The sequence below is a fragment of the Gigantopelta aegis genome, chromosome 5 (genome assembly GCF_016097555.1).
Source record: "Gigantopelta aegis isolate Gae_Host chromosome 5, Gae_host_genome, whole genome shotgun sequence".
Classification (NCBI taxonomy): Eukaryota; Metazoa; Mollusca; class Gastropoda; order Neomphalida; family Peltospiridae; genus Gigantopelta; species Gigantopelta aegis.
Window position 1 is genome coordinate 35,466,107 of NC_054703.1, and position 12,527 is coordinate 35,478,633.

The window sequence follows — 12,527 nt, forward strand, 5'->3', positions numbered from 1 at the left end:
AACGGCCAGAAGCCCACTGGGTATATGGGCAATACTATCGTAAACCTAAACATCTCTTAATATGAACGGCCAGAAGCCCACTGGGTATATGGGCAATACTATCGTAAACCTAAACATCTCTTAATATGAACGGCCAGAAGCCCACTGGGTATATGGGCAATACTATCGTAAACCTAAACATCTCTTAATATGAACGGCCAGAAGCCCACTGGGTATATGGGCAATACTATCGTAAACCTAAACATCTCTTAATATGAACGGCCAGAAGCCCACTGGGTATATGGGCAATACTATCGTAAACCTAAACATCTCTTAATATGAACGGCCAGAAGCCCACTGGGTATATGGGCAATACTATCGTAAACCTAAACATCTCTCAATATGTAACTTTAATTGTTGGGGCGGGACGTATCCCATAAGTAAAGCGTCAACGTGATGCGCGGTCAGTTTCGGATCGACCCCCGTCGGTGAGCCCATTGGTGCTATTTCTCGTTTCAGCCAGTGCGCCACGACTGGTATATCAAAGGCCGTGGTATGTGCTACCCTGTCTGTGCATATAAAAGATTCCTTTCTACTAATGAAAAAATATAGTGGGTTTCCTCTCTAAGACTGTGTGTCAAAATTACAATATATTTGACATCCAATAGCCGATGATTAATAAAATAATCAATGTGCTCTAGTGGTGTCGTTAAAAAAAAACCACCCCAAAAAAACAACAACACTATCTTTGGAATGTCGTTTTCGTTTACCTGTGTCACTATTCTTGTATTTCAGCCGAAGTTACGGGCTCCGCAGATTGTGACCCAGAATGTGACCATGGAACTTGTATAAAAGTAGACGACGGAAGTACCGACTGCTCTTGTGATGTTGGATGGTCAGCAGTATCGAGGACGGACAACAGATGTAGTGCAGGTCTCCGTAAGTACAACCCCAGACACTCACATGTCGTTACTAGAGACACTCCCACCCCTTCCCCTTTCATGGATATAGGACGAACCACCCCACCCACCATTAAAACCATGTTTACAGTGCAATATTAAACTATTAAGGTTTCTTGGTTCATATTCGCTCCCGCCCCCTCCCCCTCCCCCCCCCCACACACACACGATCCAGTCCTCTCTACGCTCCTATCCGTCCTTAAATTCTACATGCCAACTATCTAAACATTTAATGGAAAGGAAAAGAAAAACGAAAAACGAAAAAAAAGGTTATTTTTTAAAACGTTAGATTATCAAAAGGAAATGTTTTATTTAACGACGCACTCAACACATTTCATTTACGGTTATATGGCGTCAGACATATGGTTAAGGATCACACATATTTTGAGAGAGGAAACCCGCTGTCGCCACTTCATGGGCTACTCTTATCGATTAGCAGCAAGATATCTTTCATTTGCACTGTAACTGGTTCGGGGTGGTTTGGGTTACGTGGTATCGTTGCCTTGACCGGTTATATATTTCTAATTGCATCTACTAGTTGGTCAAAGGCACAACACACCGATCGGCCAGATATTTATACAGTAAATACGCTTTGTTGACATAAATAACACACTAATAAAAAGCAAGATCAACAAATGATATAAATAACACTACATTTAGTTACATAAATACATTTGCATTCTTCTCTGTATGACGTAAAGGTGCCGGAGACGAATTTATAATTAAACTGGAGGGGAGATAATTCCTGGGGCAAAATAAAAAAGGGACGAATAGACGGACGTGGTAAATCAGTAACACAAGTCTATCGCGATTAACACGGCGTCCAAATATATATTTTGATCACGGTATTAATTACCTCTATTTCTGTTATAGCCAGAAATAGGTTAAACAAAATATATTTCATTGAAGTTAATGTTAATTGAAGTCAATTTCCACGCCATAGGAGTTCTAAGCACAAAACGGGATTTTGATGATCGATGTAAATGTATTTGACGTCAAACATAGGATTGTTGTGGTATTAGAGCGGGAATCTTTTTCTGCCAGAAAATCACATAGCTTGACCTCTGGCTGTACTGAGAGCGTATATAACTGTGCAAATGTCCATCTAGCTCTCTTACAGTCAGAGTACTCGGGCTGGTCGGTTCTAAATAGATTTAAGTCAAATTAAAGTATAATTATTTAAGATATTAATTTATATAATCATTTTCCGTTAGATAATATTCTTATATGTCTTGTACAACACATTTTCTACTTAGTAAGACATAAAAGTAATCATTGTAACTAAAGGAAAGGTATTATTTTATTATTAATTTAATTTAACTTATAAAGGACATTCTTGCCCACTGGACAAGGTTATTCAGCTTTTGCACTGTGCTAGAAAAATCTGTCTGACCCTAAGGCTAGATAAATCTGTCCGATCCGAGGGCTAGACGATTTCTACATACGCGTGACGTCATAACTCATGCTTTACAACGGTTTTCATAATTCTGTTTGTAGGTAAAATGTTACGAATCGTTCTACAATAAACAAACCGTCGCTTACAAAATTAATGTTGTGTTACTGAAATTAAATGGGCAAGAATACGAATCAATCACCGTTGTGAGGTATAGATTATAAGGCAATACGAATCAATCACCGTTGTGAGGTATAGATTATAAGGCAATACGAATCAATCACCGTTGTGAGGTATAGATTATAAGGCAATACGAATCAATCACCGTTGTGAGGTATAGATTATAAGGCAATACGAATCAATCACCGTTGTGAGGTATAGATTATAAGGCAATACGAATCAATCACCGTTGTTAGGTACAGATTATAAGGCAATACGAATCAATCACCGTTGTGAGGTACAGATTATAAGGCAATACGAATCAATCACCGTTGTTAGGTATAGATTATAAGGCAATACGAATCAATCACCGTTGTTAGGTATAGATTATAAGGCAATACGAATCAATCACCGTTGTTAGGTATAGATTATAAGGCAATACGAATCAATCACCGTTGTTAGGTATAGATTATAAGGCAATACGAATCAATCACCGTTGTGAGGTATAGATTATAAGGCAATACGAATCAATCGCCGTTGTGAGGTATAGATTATAAGGCAATACGAATCAATCACCGTTGTGAGGTATAGATTATAAGGCAATACGAATCAATCACCGTTGTGAGGTATAGATTATAAGGCAATACGAATCAATCGCCGTTGTGAGGTATAGATTATAAGGCAATACGAATCAATCACCGTTGTTAGGTATAGATTATAAGGCAATACGAATCAATCGCCGTTGTGAGGTATAGATTATAAGGCAATACGAATCAATCACCGTTGTGAGGTATAGATTATAAGGCAATACGAATCAATCACCGTTGTGAGGTATAGATTATAAGGTAATTCCAACCCTCGGCCCTCACAAAAAACCCACAAAAAAACTAACATTCTGTCCCTCGGGATGGAATTGCCGTATCTATACCCCACAACGGTGATAGATTCTATTAATACACACAACTGGTCACTTCCGGTTCGTTTACACACATAAGCGGATTTTGCCAATCGAGTGTTTATTTATTAACTTTTACAGTAGACATGATGGACGTTTTAGCAAGCATGCCTCATGCACCATCCCAAAGACAGGATAGTACATACCACGGCCTTTGTTACACCAGTTGTGGTGCACTGGCCGGAACGAGAAATAGCCCAGTGGGTCCACCAAAGGGAATCGATTAGATTTTCAAGAAGTAATGTTAAAACCAGACAAGATTTTTTTTTCTAAGTCGTAGTCAAATATAGAGCGGAATGTAGCCTAGTGGTAAAGCGCTCGCCTGATGCGCGGTAGGTCTAGGATCGATCCCCGTCGGTTGCCCATTGGGCTATTTCTCGTTCAAACCAATGTACAAGGACTAGTTTATCAAAGGCCGTGGTAAGTGCTGTCTTGTCAGTGGGATATTTCATATAAAATATCCCTTTCTACTAATTGAAACATAGAGCGGGTTTCTTCTCCATACCCACATGTCAAAATTACCAAATAGGTGACATCCAATAGCCGATGATTAATAAATCAATAAATGATTTAGTGGTGTCGTTAAACAAAACAACGACTTTATCTTCAATAAAATATTAGATGACATTACGTATATTTTCATTTTCAATAAAGACTGTTTTTGTTGTTGTTGTTTTTACAAAATGTTTCTTGGCTAAACGGAACGAAGAACCCTGAACATGTTTTCAATCAGATATCATGTTCACATGCATGTCAACTTTGTTAATCAGATCATATAGAAATATCATGTTAATCAGATCACATAGAGACATCACGTTCATATACATTTCAACTTTGTTAATTAGATCACATAGAGATATCATGTTCACATACATTTCAATCTTTGTTAATCAGATCACATAGAAATATCAGGTTAATCAGATCACATAGAGATATCATGTTCACATACATTTCAACTTTGTTAATCAGATCACATAGATATATCATGTTCACATACATTTCAAGTTTGTTAATCAGATCACATAGAGATATCATGTTCACATGTATCTCATCTTTATTAATCAGATCACATAGAGATATCATGTTAATCAGATCAGATAGAGATCACATACATTTCAACTTCGTTAATCAGATCATGTAGAGATATCATATTCACATACATTTCAACTGTGAATCAGATCACATAGAGATATCATGTTCACATACATGTGAACTTTGTTAGTCCGATCACATAGAGATATCATGTTCACAGGCACTTCAACTGTTAATCAGATCACATAGAGATATCATGTTAATCGGATCACATAGAGATATCATGTTCACACACATTTCGACTTTATTAATCAGATCACATATAGATATTACGTTCACATACATTTCAACTTTGTTAATCAGATCATGTAGAGATATCATGTTCACATACATTTTAACTGTGTTAATCAGGTCATATAGATATATCATGTTCACATGCATTTCAACTTTGTTAATCAGATCACATAGAGATATCATGTTAATCAGATCATATAGGGTTACCATGTTCACATACATTTCAACTTTGTTAATCAAATCACATAAATATATCATGTTCACATACATTTCAGCTTTCTAAATCAGATCACATAGAGATAGTTAGATGGCATCATGATATCATGTTCACATACATTTTAACTTTGTTAACCAGATCACATAGAGATATCATGTTCACATGCATCTCGACTTTGTTAATCAGATCACATAGATATATCATGTTAATCAGATCACATAGAGATATAATGTTCACATACATTTCAACTTTGTTAATCAGATCACATAGAGATGTCATGTTCACATGCATTTCAACTTTGTTAATCAGATCACATAGAGATATCATGTTGACATACATTTCAACTTTGTTAATCAGATCATATAGGGTTACCATGTTCACATACATTTCTAGTTTGTTAATCAGATCACATAAATATATCATGTTCACATACATTTCAACTTTTTAGCCAGATCACATAGAGATATCATGTTCACATGCATCTCGTCTTTGTTAATCAGATCACATAGATATATCATGTTAATCAGATCACATAGAGATATCACGTTCACATGCATTTGAACTTTGTTAATCAGATGACATAGATATATCATGTTAATCAGATCATATAGGGTTACCATGTTCACATACATTTCAACTTTGTTAATCAGATCACATAAATATATCATGTTCACATACATTTCAGCTTTTTAAATCAGATCACATAGAGATATCATGTTCACATACATTTCAGTTTTGTTAATCAGATCATATAGAGATATCATGTTCACATACATTTCAACTTTGTTAGTCTGATCACATAGACATATCATGTTCACATGCATTTCAACTGTTAATGAGATCATATATATATATATATATATATATATATATATATATATATATATATATATATATATATATATCGTGTTAATCAGATCACATAGAGATATCATGTTGACATACATTTCAACTTTGTTAATCAGATCACATAGAGATATCATGTTCACATACATTTCAACTTTACCAGTTAGATGGCATCATGATATCATGTTCACATACATTTTGACTTTGTTAACCAGATCACATAGAGATATCATGTTCACATGCATTTCAATTTTATTAATCAGATCACATATAGATATTACGTTCACATACATTTCAACTTTGTTAATCAGATCATGTAGAGATATCGTGTTCACATACACTTTAACTGTGTTAATCAGATCACATAGATATATCATGTTCACATGCATTTCAACTTTGTTAATCAGATCACATAGAGATATCATGTTAATCAGATCACATAGGGTTACCATGTTAACATACATTTGAACTGTGTTAATCAGATCACCTAGATATATCATGTTCTGATACATTTCAACTGTGTTAATCAGATCACATAGATATATCATGTTCTCATACATTTCAGGTTTGTTAATCAGATCACATAGAGATATCATGTTCACGTAGATTTCAACTTTGTTAATTAGATCACATCACGACTTTAACATTCAAACCATAGGCAGATATCATATTGAGATATTGTTTAACTTCCCAATGATAATTTATGATTTGGTTTAACATGACATATCAAACTCTGGGCTCTATGATATCTTAGTCCCAACCAACAATACTATCGATAACAAATTATGTTAAATGGTTTTCATTAATGTTTATGAATTAATAGAAATATCAATGACTAAGAGTGGGTTTTAGCAGCTCAATGGGTCACTATACCGACTAAGACAAAACAGTAACCCTTGAACAATTATCATACTGTCAATAATATACACAAACAATTTATAAAGATACGTTGAAACAGAATAACTACTCATGACACTGTTACACCTGGCAGTTGTGGTCACAATAGGCAGTCAGGCTCCTTTTTGGGGAGTAGGGCTGGAGAGGGGGCAGTCTAATTTTTATTGCCCGAAGGAAACGAAGATGTCCTAATCAGGAACACAACGTATACTTATTTTCGCATTAGTACCAAGACGCTACAAAGGATTCCAAACAAATCAGTCGACATTTTTACATGGATACTACTATTGTGAGTAGAATGATGGAAATACATGGTGAAGATTTCAGGCCAGCTCATTTTGCCCGAAAGTGTCCATTGCCCCCCCCCCCCCCTCCCCCCAAGCACTGGGGGGAATGACCGCCCCCCCCCCCCCCCCCCACGATTCCACCTCCACCCAGCCTCGAACGCTTATGATGTTCCTAACGGCCAGGTATAACAATACAGAGATCCTTTCCTCAACTCGTCTCTTATGCTTATGATGGTCAAAACTGGCTGAAGCCAGTGATAATTAATTTCAAGTGTTTTGATTTATAACTGTTCATGAATAAAAGTCAATTTTTCATGCTTATTATTCCTAGTTATTAGTAGTGCTATACTAACTACTAGAACTAAGTACAGTTTTCAAAGTTTTATTATATATACTCTTCAAAAAAAGAAACGCAAAACCACATTGTCGTAACATTTGGAGAATTGATTTAATTATTGAATGGTGAGTCCGATAATTACCAAATGTTGCAGGATTGTTCACAATTCACTCTAGTCCATTGTGAGTAAGTGATAGGACACACCACCAAGGTCAAGGTCATCTGGAGTCAATACCGGGTGTGGCCTCCGCGTGTGTTGACAACTGCCTGGCACCGCCTGCCCATTGAAGCAACCAGAGTACGGATGACGTCCCGGGGGATGGTGGCCCACTCGGCCTGCAAGGCTGCTGCCAGCTCGGGCAGGGTCTGGGGCTGTGGTTGTCGCTGTCGGAGGCGTCGGTCCAACTCGTCCCATAGATGCTCAATTGGGTTCAAATCCGGTGATATCGATGGCCAAGGAAGGACATTAATGTTGTTGTTCTGTAGGAAAGCCGTTGTGAGACGTGCTGTGTGAGGCCTGGCGTTGTCATGTTGGAACACTGCGTTGGCGTTGGCCATAACTGGAACGATGTGTGGCCGGAGGATCTGGTCAATGTAGCCCTGTGCATTTAGGTTGCCCTGCACGTGGACCAGGTCAGTTCTGCCAGTGTGTGAGATGGCTGCCCACACCATGACACTACCCCCGCCGAATCTGTCCACTTCCTGCACGCAGTTTGCCGCATAACGTTCACCACGACGCCTATACACGCGACATCTTCCATCATGACGTCGGAGCAGAAATCGGGACTCGTCACTGAACCACACCTGTCTCCATCGCAGTTGAGGCCATTGTCGATGAATCTGGCACCACTGCAGTCGGAGTCGACGGTGTTGTGGTGTTAAGATGACACCTCGAACTGGACGTCTGGCACGAATTCCTACCTCACGTAGGCGGTTCCGTACGGTCTGGTCGGATATCCTGCGCAAACCTGGTATTGCTGCGGCTGTGGAGGTGGCAGTAGTCAATCGTTCCCGAAGGTGGCGTACCTGGATGTAGCGGTCCTGCCCGGGGGTAGTGACCCGTGGTCGACCGGATCTAGGGAGGTCACGTGTTGATCCATGTTGCTGGTAACGGTCCCACAGTCTGGAGATGGTGCTTGGGGACACATGGAATGCCCTGGCAACGGCCGTTCTGGATTCGCCTGCGTCTAGTCGGCCGATGGCATTGTTTCTCTGCGGTTCACTGAGACGTGGCATGTCCTGGATTGTCAAGTGTCGGCCAGATACAGAGGCCAGGCAAGCGAACACCCTGCACTTTTATACTGTCGGTGTTCATGTTGCACGTGCAGACAACGCACGTGCAGTGGAGACGTGGTTTGCACGTGGCTGCGTTTTTGCGAATATTCACATTTTGGAACTTTATTGTACAGTAGCTGCGTTTTATCGAATGTAACCGTGGGAATGTGTTTGGGACATGCAATGACCTTATATTCACAAAGCATGAACCGGTAGGAAACATAAAATCGGAGTTATAACCCATTTGTACCCTTTTGCGTTTCTTTTTTTGAAGAGTATATATTATATATATATATATGTAATAAGCAAAATATTGGAAATAAATTCCAGAAGACTGTGAATACTAGGATTAAAAGTCCTGTGGACTAGGATTACCAGGAATAAAAGTCCCATGGACTTACATTCCTAGGGATACAAGTCTCACAGACTAGGATTCCGAGCAATGGAAGTCCGATCGGACAAAAAGTAAGAAAATCACAAATAATCAGATTGTGACTTAACGTCAAAATATAAAGTTATAAAACATATTATTAAAATATTATGTTGTTTTATACAGAAATTGTCTTTTGCTGTTCGCCAAATGTAAAGTTTTTTTGGAGTTACCAGTTTTCATATATATATTTTAAAACAATTTTGGGCTACATATTGTGTGTTTTTTATATTTCTTCGTGTTGAACACAGCCTTCTTTATATCTGTAGTTGCATTAAATACTTTTGAAAAAGCAAGATATTCGTTCTACTTCAATATGCTGACAAAAATGTAAGACGATTACAAAAATTCACTCACGTATCTGATCCACAAGTCTATGACGTAAAAAAATAATTAAGTTGATACTTAACTTTTGACATAGAGATTTGAACCCACAATATTATTAAGAGACTCCTACACTTATCCATCACACTAAGAGGGAAGTTGCCGAAACTTCACTTTTATTATCGTCTATTTCTGGCAGCTCGTGCAAATTTCAGAGTATAACAAACGGACATCTAATTTGCCGGACTAGTATTTCTGTCACTGCTGTAGAAGGAATTTAAGTCCGGTAGGAATACAAGTCCTAGGATAAACACAACTTAAAAATACACCAGGTATGAAAGTCCGGGTAGGACTATGGTTCCTAAGCTATGGAGGTCCGATAGGACTACTGTTCCTAGGAATCGAGGTTCTACGGACATCGGTTCCTACGGACGTGCGTTCCTTTTACACCGGACGTTTTGGTAAATTTAACAAAGTTATAGAGAGGATATCCGCTACATTTCCCCATTATATTAGTAGCAAGTGATCTTTTATAATAATATGCACCATTCCACAGACAGGACAAGCTCATACTGCGGCCTTTTGGTATACCAGTCGTGGTGCACTGGAACAGGAAATAGCCCAATGGAGGCCCACCGACGGGAGAGGGAGGTTAAAAGAGAAAGACAGAGAGAGAGAGAGAGAGAGAGAGAGAGAGAGAGAGAGAGAGAGAGAGAGAGAGAGAGAGAGAGAGAGAGAGAGAGAGAGAGAGAGAGAGAGAGCGAGAGAGAGATGACGTCACAAAGGCTACTTCTACAGATAAACCAACATGTTGTTTTTCTCTACGTACTTTCCCTTAGACAGGACAATATATACCAATGATTTACACGCAATGGTAGCAGTGGGGCACTAAATGGGATGGGAAAACACACGAGTTCTTTTAATGCGATCGACCCCGTGTTTCATGACACCTCAGGCGAGCGCTTTACCACAGGGGGGGGGGGGGGGGGGGAGGAGGCGCCTGAGATTCTGTGGTCGTAAGATCGATCTCCGTCAACACACTGGGCGTCTGCCAGAACTCTACAACTACCCCTGGTACTGAAATGGTTTCGTCGTTTACATTCATGCATGGAAACTGATGTGAATATCTTTCTTTGTATTTTTCCAGACAAAGTGATCTGTCTCCCCGACAGGATGATCGTTAACCTGAACCCATACGCGTATGCAAAGATGTATGCGTGGGACAAACCTGAATGTGATTTTGATCTCAATCACAACGGCATGAATCCAGATCGAACTGAATTTGTAGGCGGAAGAGGAAAAGATATCCCCCATTCTGGGGATTCCAAGTGTGGTAGCATCGTGCCAGTCACAGAGGTAAACTAAACCATGATTATGAAGACGAAGATGACGATGATGATGATGATTGTGATGATGATTGTGATGATGATGATTGTGATGATGATGATGATGATTGTGATGATGATTGTGATGATGATGATTGTGATGGTGATGATGATGATGCTGATGATGATGATTGTGATGGTTGTGATGATGATGATTGTGATGATTGAGATAATGATGATGATTGTAATGATGATTTTGATGATGATGATGATGACTGTGATGAAGATGTTGATGATGATGATGATGATGAAGGTTGTGATGATGACGATGGTGATGGTTGTGATGATGATGGTTGTAATGATGATTATGATGGTGATGGTTGTGATGATGGTTATGGTTGTGTTAATGATGATGATTGTGATGATGATGATGATGATGATGATGATGATTGTGATGCTTGTGATGATGATTGTGATGCTGCTGCTACTCATGATGATGATGACGGTACTTGTGATATGGATGGTTATAACGGTGTTGATGGTGATGATGATGACGACGTTGATCATTTGATTGTGGTGATGACTGATCGACACAAACATACACACAGACACAAGCATAAACACACACAAAAACACAAACATAAACACACACACACACACACAAAAACATAAACACAGACACAAACACACACACACACACACAAACGCAAACTGAAACACACACATACACACACGCACAAACAAACAAACACAAGCACGCACGCACACACACACACACACACACACACACACACACACACAAACACACACACAAACACACACACACAAACACACGGAAACAGAAACACATGCACACACACAAACAGAAACACACACACACACGCGCACAAACAAACAAACAAAAGCACACAAAAACGCAAACGCAAACACACACATTATTAGCCTACTAATGTATGTTATATTTATTATCGTTGTATTAATGTGCGCGCGCACACACACACACACACATGATTAGCCTACTAATGTATCTGTTATATTTATTATCGTTGTATTAATGCACACACACACACACACACACACACACACACACACACACACACACACACACACACACACATACATAGATATACATATATATTAGTCTAGTAATGCATCTATTATATTTGTTATCGTTGTATTAAAGGGACATTCCTGAGTTTGCTGAGTTATCGACAGATACTTTTTGACAACGGTAATTACATATCAAATATATTTTTCCACATTAAATATTAGTGACTGTGTATTAAACGTGTTTTTGATCGTTCTAGTATTTGTACTGGGTTAAATTTCAATGTATTTCCTAAAAATATTTTTTTCGTACGTACGAAATTATTTGAAGACAAAATCCAGTTTGGGCTTCTTACAAATATTAAGACAACCAGAAACACATTGAAGATAACGACACTGATATTCTAAACAAGAAAATATATTTAATATGTAAGTTTAATCGTAGAACTATTTTTTATAGTCAGAAATATCTTATAATGCAGAAAACTCGGGAATGTCCCTTTAATGTGTGTGTATATATATATCGTTACGGGTGTTACATTTTGAGGGGGGGGGGGGGGGGGGTAACTGTTTTAAAGTGAACTTGCAGAGAATATTATTTGTATCACTCTCCCCATTATTTGAGTTTTATACAGTTAATATGTTTCTCTCCCAAATTCCATAAAATATTTAATATTTAAAATTTTATGTACTAATTAAAAGACCTACCAACTTCCGTTACGGGTGTTACACTAAATGGACAAATCTTTTTTCAAGAAGTACATTTTATCA

At 38.3% G+C, this 12,527-nt stretch overlaps 1 protein-coding gene across 1 annotated transcript in view; it reads left to right on the top strand.

The window, feature by feature from the left end:
* Window positions 1-12,527, top strand: part of LOC121373118 — a 35,550-nt gene that overhangs the window by 6,203 nt on the left and 16,820 nt on the right. The window contains exons 3-4 of the mRNA XM_041499568.1: window positions 775-918; window positions 10,532-10,740. Coding sequence (XP_041355502.1) covers window positions 10,558-10,740 — 183 coding nt within the window. The 5' untranslated portion in view covers window positions 775-918; window positions 10,532-10,557. The remainder of the gene's footprint in view (window positions 1-774; window positions 919-10,531; window positions 10,741-12,527) is intronic.